This window comes from Molossus molossus, unplaced genomic scaffold, assembly GCF_014108415.1.
Source record: "Molossus molossus isolate mMolMol1 unplaced genomic scaffold, mMolMol1.p scaffold_m16_p_10, whole genome shotgun sequence".
Taxonomy (NCBI): Eukaryota; Metazoa; Chordata; class Mammalia; order Chiroptera; family Molossidae; genus Molossus; species Molossus molossus.
In genome coordinates, this window is record NW_023425345.1 from 14,171,582 (window position 1) to 14,185,380 (window position 13,799).

General features: G+C 44.0%; 1 protein-coding gene across 1 annotated transcript in view; it reads right to left on the minus strand.

Moving 5' to 3' along the window:
- The window catches only part of DRAM1 (DNA damage regulated autophagy modulator 1), a 39,828-nt gene extending 29,656 nt beyond the window's left edge, over positions 1 to 10,172 (minus strand). The window contains exon 1 of the mRNA XM_036252058.1: positions 10,042 to 10,172. Within this exon, the coding sequence (XP_036107951.1) occupies positions 10,042 to 10,172 (131 nt within the window). The remainder of the gene's footprint in view (positions 1 to 10,041) is intronic.
- Positions 10,173 to 13,799: the final 3,627 nt, after the last annotated feature.

The following is a 13,799-nucleotide window of genomic DNA, read 5'->3' on the forward strand; positions in this document are numbered from 1 at the left end:
ATCATCTGCACGCCCAGACTGAGGTTGTTTTTGGTTGACCTAAAATCCTAGGCCCACTGCTTAGAAAATTAATCAGGACTTAGAACCTAAAAACACTCAATCCACCACGAGAAAAGGAGACCATTATTTCCTGTATCTTCACCATAATTAAATCTATTGTATAAAGGAATCAGTGTGATATCAGCTATTTTTAACTGTAAAAAGGATTTCCTCCTCATAAATGCAAACAATTAGCTCTTCCCTCACACCGCCCACACAGACTTTTCCCTCCGTCCACCTGAGTTCCCCTTGGCTCACTCTTACATTTTCTAAAAACTGTTAAGCGCTGCCTAAGTGTTGGGAACGGTGCCAGTTGATGGGGCTACAAAGATGAAAAGATAATGTACTGTCTTCAAGAAGCTTAACATCTAACAAAAAATTCAAGGATTCATTGATCCAACACATAGTTGCTGATTGCTTTCTACCTAACAGGCAATTTTGTAGGCATGAAGAATTAAGTAGTAAATAAAACAGAAAGGCTGCTGTTTATGGAACTTATATTGGGGGGGGGGGGTGGCAATGAAAATAGTGTCAGTGCGGAATGCTGCGAAGAACAGCAAAGCTGGGGAAGAAGACAGAGGGTGACAGGTGAGTTGCCTACTGAGACGGGGTGTTCTGGGAAGGGTACTTGAACAGAATCTGAATGAAGGAGAATATTGGGCCAGGAGACTTACCAGCAGAGAGAACAGCAAAGTGAAAGGCCTCCAGGTGGCAACATGTTAGAGGAACTGCGAGGAGGTGGTTGTGATTAGAGGGAAGTAAGCAAGGACATGTGAGCAAACGGGGGTCACAGACGGCCCCATGGGTCGTGGTCGTGGTTGTGGTAAGGACCCTGAACATTATTCTAAGCAGGGTGGGCAGCTGTTGAGGGCTGAGAGCAGGGAAGTGATAGTTCCCGTAACAGAAAGTAGGCAGAACAAAAGACAGACAGATGTTCACAATTTTATTTAATTTAGTCGGGGGGAGGATTGTAATGTAATCAGGTGCCAATGGAAAATTAAACTTGAACAGAGGAGAAATTACTTATTTACATATTTACTGTTGGCTCCGAAGCCAATCACTGTATCCACCACTTCAATTAATTTTCAAGCTGTAAAAATTTGGGCTCTTCAATATTGTCTTTTTTTTTTTTTAATCCTCACCCGAGGACATGTTTGCATTTTTATCTTCAGATAGAGTGGGAGGGAGAGAGGGGAGAGAGAAGAAACATCCATGTGAGACAGACACAACGAGTGGTTGCCACCCACACAGCCCCAACTGGGGCCGGGGACAAACTGCAACCGAGGTACGTGCCCTTAGCGGGAACCGAACCCAGGTCTCTCTGGTCCACGGGCCGACACTCTAACCACTGGGCAAACCGGCCAGGGCCAATCTTGTCATTATGCTTTTCTTGCAATTAATTAATTTGGGTCATGTTTTTGTCAAGAAAATATTAAACTATAGGCCCGGCCAGTGTGGCTTAGTGGTTGAGCATCGACCCATGCACCAGGAGGTTGCTGGTTCGATTCCTGATCAGGGCACATGCCCAGGTTGTGGGCCTGATACTCAGTGGGGGACATGCAGAAGGTGTCCAATCAATGTTCTTACTCATCAATGTTTCCATCTCTCCCTCTCCCTTCCTCTCTAAGAGCAATAAAGCAAAAAAAAAAAAAAAAAAAAATCTGTGAAGTTCTTCAAATAAAAAAAAACAATAACTACAATAACTATAAATTGTCATTTAAAAGAATGATACTTTGTGCAACCCCCTTGGGTCCCCTCCCCACTGCAGGGAGTCTGTCTATTTTTTCAAATAAACTTTCCTTTCATTTGAAAATAAATAAATAAATAAATAAATAAATAAATAAATAAATAAATAAAATATAATCATGATGCTTTTCTTAGCTAAGTGTGTGACAGGCTATGCCTACCTTTTCGTCCTTACGACACTGTGGCCTGGAAACACCACAAGGTAATAATCGCCGCACCGCAAGGACCGGCGTGTCATTACATCGTGTGAGAATGTGCAGCTGTGCACACAGACCTCATTCTCCAATTCGTATTCCAGACCCCGCTGTTATGGTTGAACAGGAAAACAAAGGTCACCCTTGCCTGAAATTCCATGTAGTTGGTAATCAAGAGTGTAGTTTAAGCAGGAAGTCATCAAAAATTATGCGGACATGTACACACCACAAACAGAGGAACATACGTTCCCCTGCCTACTTGTTGACATGGGCCAAAGCTGTTGCATAAGTACGAATCCAATGTGTGTCTTTCTGATACATACACCACACCTACTCTGAACCATCTCATTTCATTTTGGTTTCTCTGAAGTGGAGAAAAGCTTATACATGTTTGATGCAATTTGAGTGCAGATTCTTTCTAGATTTTTTAGTTTTTTGTAAATATTTATATTTATTATAAACACACTGTAATTTTTCTTGTCTCCTGAATTTCTGCAAAACACTCAGCCAAGTTTTCTTAGAAACTGCAATTCTCTTTTTGCATTTACAGACCAACAGTTTATGTATATTGAGTTAAAGCACACTATTACGATAAAAAAAAAAATACAGCCCTGCCATTTGGCTCAGCAATTAAAACGTTGGCCTCACAGACCAAAGGGTATCAGGTTTGATTTCAGTCAAGGGCACGTGCCTGGGTTGCAGGTTTGATCCCCTGCCCCCGTCAGGGTCATGCGGGAGGCCACCAGTCGACTTGTCTCTCTCACATCAATGTCTCTCTCTCTCTCGCTCTCTCTCTCTCTCTCTCTCTCCCTACCTTCCACTTTCTCTAAAAATCAATGGAAAAATATCCTTAAGTGAGGATTAACAACAACAACAAAAATATAACTGGAATCACACTTCAGCCGGCATTTGATAAGGGTGCAAAGAAACGTGACAGAAGTGAGCAAGCAGCTCAGAGTGCCCATTGCTGGGAGGGTTTCAGGGTCCGCTGGCTTTAGTCCGTGTATTTTTCAGAGAATGAGGTTATCAGTTAAACCAGCAAATTCATTAAGCTGAGGTTGGTTAAGAAAGTTTCTGTGATATGCACAAATACACCAATCACTTACTTAGTATTTACTAAGCCCTCAACCAAATGTCTTTTCCTACTTAACACTAACATCTACCCAAACCAACGTGGACTTGTCCCTTTGATGATACTAATAGCATTTTTTTTTCTTTTGGTACGTGCCCCGAACGGGACCGAACCCAGGACTCTCTGGTCTGCAGGCCGACACTCCAACCGCTGAGCCAAACTGGCCAGGGCTCTGATAGCAATTGTTTACAGAGAATTTATTATGCCCTTGGGCCAGGGTGTTAATGAGTTCTAAGTAGATTCACATGTTAATTTATAAGGGAAGTGCTATTATTAGCCCATAGGGAAGCAGAGAGAAGTCAAGTAACTTGTCCAAAGTCCCTTAGCTGGGGCACATGGTAGACTTGTGTTCTAAACAAAGTCGTCTGCTCTGAAGTTGTTCCTTTATCCAACACATTGTATTCCCTCTCAGTATGATTGCCAAATGTTGTAAATATTCAACATGGTAAATATTTACTAGGCGACCAGTTTTCTGCCACCAGTCACTGAGCAGGGCTTGTGGTCATGAGGAACAGTGGGAGTGACCAAAGACACACTGGATCCAGCTAACAGCACTTAACAAAAAAGTGAGACTAGGCTACTCGAAACCAACCAGGATGCAGAACTGGCAAAACGTTAAAAGTAGAGGGACTCAGAACATTCTGGAAACATGAGACACAACCAAAGTAGAGGATATAAAAGAGACTGGCTTACCATCTGGGAGGAGTTGGTAAGTAAACAGTCAAGTTGATTACAAAGTGAAGTTGTTAACCTTGTAACATAGGGAGAATTCATGAAGTCGGTAGAAATGGGGTTGGAGGAGAGCTGGAGTCACAACCAAAGTTAACAACAGGCAGTGAATGCTCACAGCATTAGTTAGCAGTCGAAGAGAACTTGACAAGGTTAATGAAACAAGCTCTTATGTTGTAAGTGATCATAGTCAGTGTTCAGTCAGTATTTAATAAGCACTTTCTATATGACTGGCACTGTCACAAATGCTGGGGCTGCAGACCCTAAATGTCTACCCTCATGGAACTTTTGTGTGAAAGACAGATAATAAACAAGATCAACATCCTTACACACAGATTAAGAATGGTCAGTGGGAAAACTGAAGTCAAAACATTTCTGCAAAAGTGACCCTCTTCCTATCCCCCTTCGGAAGACAAATGGGAAAATTGAGGACTTTGGATCATGCAATCATAAAGCAGTACTGGAAAAGTATGTACTCCTCCCTTTAAAAAATCAGTACCTGAATCATTTTAAGAGTTTTGTTCATTTTAAGAATTTTGTCTTTTCATTTTGTTGTGTCCACTCTAAGAAGTATTCATTATACTGAATTTTGTACATTATAAGAATTAGCACATTGTGATTATAACCTAAATTTTGTGATTGTTAACTAAATGAAAGACTCAACCTCTTTTACTTTGTTTACTATGTCATTTTGGTCCCCCTTTTATTTTATTTTTTTATTTTTATTTTTTGTTAATCCTCACCCAAGGATATTTTTCTATTGATTTTTAGATAGAGTGGAAGGGAGGGAAGGAGGGAGTGGGAGACAGAGAAACACCCTGCACCACCCGGATCAAATCCAGGTATGTGCCCTTGACCAGGAATTGAACCCAAGACCCTTTGGTCCTCGGGCCAACACTCTAACCGCTGAGCCAAACTGTCCAATGCTTCGGTTCTCTCTTTTACGTGGCTTAATTTTAGGTGACCAGTTCTCTGCTACCAATCACTGAGCAGGGTTTGTGGTCACGAGGAAGAACGACAGGAGTGAACAAAGACCACACTCGATACAGCAAACAACACTTGACAAAAAGTGGGACTGCCTAATAAAGGATGCAACCAGGATGCAGAATTGACAAAACTTTAAAGAGAGCTTATCACCCAAGAGGAGTTCATAAATTACCAGTAATCCCAGATGGCCTGAGGGATTTGATCACAGAGGAAATATAAGAAACTATGACAAATTAACCATGATGGTGCTCAAGAATGTGGCTGTAACATTGAAAAATCTAAACTAATCCTTCCATGTTGACTTTTGTTTGTCCTTTATTTTTTGTATAATTTTTTTTCTTTATTGATTTGAGAGAGAGAGAGAGAAACATTGACAAAAGAGCAGGCCCCCTACTGGGGATCGGGCCCACAACCTGGGCATGTGCCCTGACTGGGAATCGAACCAGGGACCTCTTGGTGTATGGGTCAATGTTCAACCACTGAGCCACACGGGCCGGGCAATGTCCTTGGTTTTGATATCCTTGTGTTAATATTCTCATAATCCAGAAACATTACACTGTGTTATTCCAACTTGTTAAATTTAACAGCTGTTTGAATCCCATGTTTCTAATTTAATTTTCTGACAGGAAACCCATCCATTTGGCTAAAAAATAACTACATACAAAAAGGTGTTCCACGTTTGCAAGACGTTACCTTTGAGATCAACTGGATAAATGATACATGGGATCTTTCTGTATTATTTTTTATAACTGCATGTAAATCAACAATTATCTCAAAGTAAAAAGATTAATTTTTTTAAAGTAAAAAAGGTCTTATTTCCACCTTATTTCTCATCTGCTAAGGTCCCCTTGACCATGACCTACTTTGTCCATCACACACAGATAAACCACTTTCACTAGTTTCTCTATGTAAGCAAATACAAATGTATACTACCCTCACCTTTGCCCCTCAAGCCCCACTTCCTCCACTAATTGGTAGTATATTCTGTTCTGCATCTCGCTTTTTCTACGTAACAATGTATCAGAGATTTTTCCATATCAGTGTATTAATTTAAAGAGTACTCTATGCATAGAGTTAGAGATCTTCTTTGGATAAAGTATATTTCTTTAGCCAGTCCTCTACTCATGGATATTTATATGGTTTCCAAATTTTTGTTATTGAAAGCAATGCTGTAACCGCACAGATATATATTTTTGTCATTTTGATAGATAATACCAAAGTCCCTTTCTAGAGAGCAAATCAATTTACATTCCCACCAGCAACATATGAGAACCTGTTTCCCCAAAGTCTCACCAAGAGAGTGTGTCAAACATTTGGGTTTCTGCCAATGTAGCAGATAAAAAATTGTGCCGGTGAGTTTTAATTTGAATTTTTATTTGATTCATGAGGTTGAGCATCTTTCTATATGTCTAAGAGCTATTTGCCCATTTATCCAACTGAAGAGTAACAATGTATAAGACAGTATCTGATAAGGAAACTTAGTCTGGATGTCATACTGGATAGTGGTCCTCCCAGGGCTCTGGCTTTTAATTAAAATGCAATGGCTCTTTCTTACTCAAAGTAGTCAACATTGTTTAAAAAGCAAACAAACATCAGAACATTTAGTGGGCTGAACAATGTCATCACGTAAAAAGAGACTCATCTTAAATATAGATGGTCCTGACTTATGATGGTTCTACTTGTGATTTTTTACTTTACCATGGTGCAAATGCAATAGGCATTCAAAGGAAACTATATTTCAGATTTTGAAATTTGATCTTTTCCCAGGCGAGCAATATTGGGTACAATGCTCTGGTGATGCTGGACAGCGGCAATGGGCCCCGGCTCCCAGGCAGGCAGGCCGTCACCAGGGTTACCAACCAACGCTCTGCAGTGCACTGTGTTGCCAGCATTCTTTGTTTTAGTTCAATGCTTCAAACATCCAATGCTTCAACATTCTTCCCAGTGTACTTTCAGCTGTGTTAATGCTCAATGGTGAGTACCAATACAACCATTCTGTTTTTCACTTTCAGTATAGTCTTCAATAGATTACATGAGATATTCAACACTTTATCATCAAATAGGCTTTTTGTTATGTGATTTTGCCCAACTATAGGCTAATGTATGTGTTCTGAGCATGTTTAAGGTAAGCTAGGCTAAGTTATTGTGTTCAGTAGGTTAGGTGTACTAAATAAAAAAAGGGGGGGGGTATGGAAAATAACCAAATAACCTCACAGGGTGACCTGATTATAAATTCCTAAATGGGCATGTCATGGTGGGCAGTCATGCGCCAGGCATAGAACTTCTTTTAAACCAGTTCATTGTTTTTGTGCATCTAGATTAACACACCTTTGCAATACCAGAAGCAACATTCCATGAAGGGGGTATCAACCCTCCAGAGAGCACATAAGCTTGCTAACTGTCCTGTAATCCAATCCCAGAGTTACTTCCTCCCACCTTCATGTTCTCTCCTTAATTTCAAATGCATAAAAAAAAACCTGCCAAACTATTCTTCTCAGGAGCAGTGTGATCTTGCTCCCAGAACACATCATCAGTTTGGCTCAAATAAACTTGTTCAAAAATTCTCTACAAAACAAGAGAAACAATAATAAAATATTTTAAAAAGAAAAAAATTCTCTACAGATTTGAACGTTCTTTAAGTCGATATTTTCTTTATTTTTTTCCTCACCCGAGGATATTTTTACATTTATCTTCAGATACAGCAGGAAGAAGAGCGAGAGAGAGAAATATCAATGTGATAGAGCCACATCGACTGGTTGCCACCTGCACAACCCCCACTGGGGCCGGGGAAGAACCACAGCCGAGGTACATGCCCTTTGCTGGAATTGAACCCAGGACTCTTTGGTCCGCGGGTCGATGCTCTAACTGCTGAGCCAAATGGACCAGGGATAAGTTGGTATTTTCAACTTAAGTTGGGTTTATCAGGATGTAACCTCAAAGTCAAGGAGTATCTGTACATCCCAACCACCAAAGACCTGATCAAGCCTTCCCTAAAGCTATCTATCCTGGCCTAGGAGGAAGAATAACAACACCCATTGTGAGTTCCCGAGAGATATCAACTCAACAAATACCGAGAGCCTTTATGAATCTTAAACTCCAGAGAGAAGACAGGTAATCAACATAAGTAAGTAAATCACATAGTTTGTTAGAGGGTGATAGGTGTTATGGTGAACAATAAGACTGGATACAGAGGAGTTCTGACACATTCAAGACAGGAAGGAAGCTAACGTGGTTGGAAGAAGTGGAGGGAGTGGGGGTAAGGAAGAGTAAGAGGTACTGACAGCAGAGATGAGTTATAGAAGACAAAGCTGAACATTTCTGGGCAAAACTGATAAATCTGGCACTACCATCAGGGCTTGACGCCTAGCTCTTCTCTACATCTTGCGCTTCCCTCAATGACTTGATTTTCTAGGAGGGGCAGAGCAAGTCCTGCTCCAGCTGCTGTTGCAGGCAGAGAGCAAAAACAGCTTAAAAGCCCCAGGCACATGTGGGAAAACAATGTACCTGTTTAGTGTTGGTGTGTAGGCTGATGACTCCTGGCAACAAGGGAACAACCTCATGCCTTTTTCTCCCATAATTCTGCTTTTCCTACAGGCTTCTTTTCCTTGTTAAAATTTAAAGCCTCTTCCCTGGCAGGTCTGTGATTGGAGCATCTCACAAGTGGTTCATCTGTCAGCTCATTTCCCCATTTCTGAACGTCTTCCATTTCAAGTTCACCTTATGGTGGTATTAATCACAACTATATCAGACACCTCTACAAAGACCCAAACCCTGCTTCTGGCTGCCTGACCAACGCATATCAAATATTATCTTCCCCTGACCTTCAGATCCGGGATAAACACACTTACTCTTTTCTCAATGAAAAGTAATGCAGGGAGAGGAGCATCTGAGATATTGTTCCCTAGCATATGTCTTCAATTGGGCTCAATTAAATTATTACCAAAAATTTAAAAACAAAAACACACATTGCAATGAGAGAAGCTTTTAACACAAGTCTGAGATCATCTACCCTGCTTTGGAATCAAGAGGAGCGAGACAGTGGCACATGGGACCAAGATGAGCCACGAAACCCCAAGCCCCTCAGGTTTCGGCAGGGGCACAAGGCCACATGAGGAAGTTTGCTTGATGCATGGAACACCTCCTTCTGTGTGGGCAAAACCACCACCACGACTGCAGATTTGCCCTGTCTCCGGAATGCTCCCTTCCTTGCATCTCTAAACTCTAGAATCCTCTTGCCTTATCTTCATTTCTCTTTCCTCGCCCACAAAGAAAACATTATAGAATATTGCACACAAGACAGAAGGGCTGCAGGAGAGAGAGGCCCTAAAATCGGTATTATCTCTACAAACTTCGCTGTCACCCACTTTATTATCCCACCAGCCAATATAGACCTAGAGGAGTCACACCACTTGGCTAAAAATGAATTGTTCTAATAAACACTGCCACGGACAAGGCACAGAGTTGGGAGCCACACGGAGAGAATCAGGACATGTGCCCGGGTAATAAAGTGACCCTAAATAGGTGGGGACCAAAACTCATGAAAAATGAAGTGGCATAATGACAACACAAGAGATGTCACAAGCCGTTGACAACTTGAGAGCTCTGACTTTGGGGGCAACAGAACCCAGAGGGGTTGGGGGCAGCTCCATCCAGAAGAGCTTAAGCCTGAATCCGAAAGACCTACAGTGTTGCTTCTGGCTTGGAACGAACCTGGGTGTGAACTCTGCTTCCACTATTTCCTAGCTGTGACATCAGTGTCACACTGATGATATTTCAACATCTGCTGAAACTTAGTTTCTTTTCATGAAAAAAAACCGAACCAGACATCCACTTCACCAGGATGCTGGGAAGCAGAAGCGAAACGTGTGCCGTTTGAGCTCACACCTGGATCCCCAACTTGCATTCTCGGTGAATGGCATCCATCATCGCCAAAGAAGCATCTTCCAGCGATTCTGTCCCATACGCAGTCCGAAAGTTCTGTATAGTTCTGCCTGTCCCAAACCCCTCCTGATGCCACTCTGTCCAGTGTTCAGGGACTGCTCAGCTGCACACTCGCTGCACACACACCTGCCAGGACGCAGCGTCCCCTCGTAATCAGGCCGCACTCGGTCGGTCGGCAAGAGCCCGCTGGGTCCGGCTCCCTGCCCTGGGCATCAGCAGCGCGCTCCGTGACGCCCTGCGCGACCGGCCCGCCACCCGCCCTGCCCATCTCACCTGATGTAGGGGAGGAAGGGGTTGACGTGCCCGGAGAGCACAGCGACCACGTAGGAGATGATGAAGGCGCTGGACGACCAGGTCACCAGGAGGAAGGGGACGAAGGCCATTCCCTTCAGGAAGAAGGGCATCGCGCCGCCGGCAGTGCGCGCTCCGCTGGACGGGGCGGGCTGCTCCGGGGGCGGCGGCCCCACGTGCCAGCGCTCCGGGCGGCCGCCGCGCGCTCAGCCACGGGCGGCGGGACGGCGGCTCCGCGACGGCGGAGGCAGGCCCGGCGGGGACGGAGGGAAGCGTGGAGAGCGAGGAGGCTGCGGGCGGCGAAGCGGCGGGCCGGGGTGGGTGGGGCGCGAGCGGCCCGGGCTTGTTGCGAAACGAGTGAAGTCACAAAGTGGAGGCCCCGCCGAACTGGAAGCGCGCGGCGACCTCCCTGCGGACGCCGGGCCGGGACGCGACTCCTTTCGCTTTTGGTTCGGACTCCGCCGGGTGGGCGCCGGCCGGCTGCGCGGGGGACGTGGGCGGAAATGTTCGACTCCCTGCCCGGGCAGTTGCACAACTCTGGAGAAACTGATCTCCTCCGGGCCCCTCCTTCCCCAGGGTTTCCGGGGTACCAGGCCTCGGGCACTCGGGGCTTCCCCTCCCAGGTGCCGCCGCCCACACGCCGCTGGGCCGAGGGTAGCCGCCTTGCGGTGACACCCACCCCATCCCGCCGCGCTGCTGCGGCTGCTGGGCTGGACCTGGGCTCAGGGTTCTGAGGGCTTTGCCAGAACACGCGGCACGGATGTGACACCCACCTGGATGGTGTCCACCTGAAAACGTAGAGAGTAGAGGCAGGTAGGGGTCCAGGTGGGCCTGAGCTCTAGCCAGGCTGGACGGCCTCGCGTGCTGCCCACGGTTCAGCTCTAAACCAGAGCGGACCCGGAGTATTTGTTTCCTGAAAATTAGATTTCTCTTTCTTCTCTCGCTGATCAGGGTTAGCCCCAGCCTGGAGCCATAACCCACGTTAAATGAGTAACGGTGACTTAGTACACTTCGAACCCTGCAAACGGGACGTGTGTCTTGGCGGCAGTTACAAGCATGGCGATTTTGAGGTACAGTTTAGAGATTCTGGGTCCAAGGTATGTGGTGGAGATCACTGGGTCATTGGTGACCAAACATGGATTCATTCTAATTGCATAAACATTTCTTGGGTGCCACACCCTGCTGGGGGATAGCATTTCAGGCCAAGGAAACCAGAGAAAATGCATAGACTGTGAAATGGCTTGTTTTTCTGCAACTAAAAAAGCACTTCGATAAGTGTAGGCAGGGAATGGAGAGGTGGAAAAAGAGGCCATGTCACCAGAGCCGGGCTAAGAGTCGTCTTCAGTGTGTGTTTTTGGTTTGGGTTTGGCTTGGTTTGGGGTAGTGAGGAGAGTGCAGGAAAATGGCCAGAATCGTAGTTCAGATCATCGTGGCTGTGCAGGCAGTGAGCATCATACTGAATAAACCAGAAGCTTTCAATTAAGACTTCTTAAAAATCACAAGAGCTAGAAAAGAATCAACAAAAAGGAAAAATAATAGAAGAAGAAAAAAAAAAAGAGCCTGGCTAGTGTGGCTCAGTGGTTGAGCGTCGACCCATGCACCAAGAGGTCACTGGTTGGATTCCCAGTCAGGGCACATGCCCGGGTGTGGGCCCCATCCCCAATGGGAGGCATGCAGGAGGTGGCCATTAGATGTTCTGTCTCATCGATGTTTCTATCTCTCTCTCTCCCTTCCTCTCTCTCTCTTTCTCTCTCAAAAAATTAATAAAGAAAAAATATTAAAAAGAAAAAAAAATCACAAGAGCTAGTAACTATGTATGGTGCCAGGTGGGTACTAGACTAATCACGGGAGGGGGGTTCACTTTGTAAATTAAATGTCTAACCACTATGCTGTACACCTGCAACTAATATAAAATAATATTGAATTTCTACTGCAATTGAAAAATAAAAACCACAAAAGCTGTCATCCATGGTCATTCATTGTACATCTCTACCTAGCTTCTGTGTTCTGGTCCTCCCTCCCTTTGTTTTTCTCCTTTCCTACTCTACTACTGAGTCATCTGATTTTATCATATTTTAAAATATGTTTTTATTGATTTTTTAAAGGGAGAGAGAGATAGCAACATCGATGTGAGAGAGACACGTTGATCTGCTGCCTCCTGCACATCCCTCACTAGGGATCAAGCCAGCAACCTGGGCATGTGCCCTGACAAGGAATCGAACCGGGACCTCTCAATCCACTGAGCCACACAGGCCGGGCTGATTCATCTGATTTTATTTAATTTTTTTCTCTGATTCATCTGATTTAAAAAACTCTCCCTGAGGCAGAGGAATTATGACATCAAATGGAATTCACCTAATCATTTTATCTTTCTGTTGCTTAAGTAATTCGCTTAATTCAATCAGCTCTTCACTTTTCACACAATTACAAGAATTGCCTGACTATAATGGCAAGAAGTATTTTGTTGTTTAAAATAGGTATGTATACATGTATGTATATGTTTAAAACAGGTATATAACTATAACCATATATGTACATATGGTGTCAAGCAGCCTTGAGAAGCATAGACCTTATTAATACCCTCTCCTCGGAATAGTGAAGCTCATATGGTATGAAATGCTAAAATTACTGGTGAAGGAAACCAGAATATGTCACCCCAAAGTATGCCCCTATGACATAAGAGTTACTTTGAACTGAAGGCAATGAAGAAGCAGCAGAATCGGAAGAGCTCTCTCTACCCTCCTGTCTGCCTGAAGGCAGGATGTATATTTCTTTTACTAGAGACTGCCCTGGACTCTCAGCCTAGAGAAGACACCAGAGGAGTCTGCGAACCTTACTCCCTTAGTTTCTCCCCTATGTTTACCTTCCCAGTTTCTCCCCTTTGGAAGCCCAGCACCGAATTCATTGTTTCTTTCTTTTTTTTTTTTTTTTAGCCTCACCCGAGGACATTTTTCCATTTTTTGCACAGACAGAGTGAGAGGGAGAGAGAGGAAGAGAGAGAGAGGGAAACATCGATGTAAAAGGGACACATCGAGTGGCTGCCACCCACACGACCAACCAGGGCCGGGGACAAACTGCAACCGAGGTACATGCCCTTAGTGGGAACCGAACCCGGGTCTCTCTGGACCGTAGGTGGATGCTCTAACCTCTGAGCCAAACCGGCCAGGGCTGTTTCTTTAAGAAGATGCTATCTACACCCAAGCTCCAGCCACTCCTTTGAGTTACTCATCCTTGAGTTTCTCCCATGTATGGATGTGATATACATATTAATAAACTTCTGGTTTTCTCTTGCTAATCTGTTTCTTTTTTGTTAACGGAGACCCAGCTTTGAACTTAAATATTTTTCCTCCCCTACACTGGGGTACCTTTTGTGCTTCTCCCCTTTAATTGATTTCTGACTCTGTCAAAGTCGCACTGACTCGAAGGGTCTCTTGGTGGACTTATCTTTTGAGGATAGTCATTCTTACTTGGTGGCCACCATTTATTGAAAGGCAGTGTAATTCCTGATCTAAATAATCCTCACACCAAAGCTCAGGTACCATCTCCTTTTGATGGATGAGGAAACAGAGACTTCAGGACACACAGTTAATGAATAGAGGTGCAGAATTTGAATCTAGATCTACCTGACAAAAATCTGTAACTGTACCCATTGTAAGGAACTGTCCCATTCTAATTCATCAAACTCCAGAATTGCAGAATATGTATTTATCTTTTGTTTTTGGATATATATATATATATTT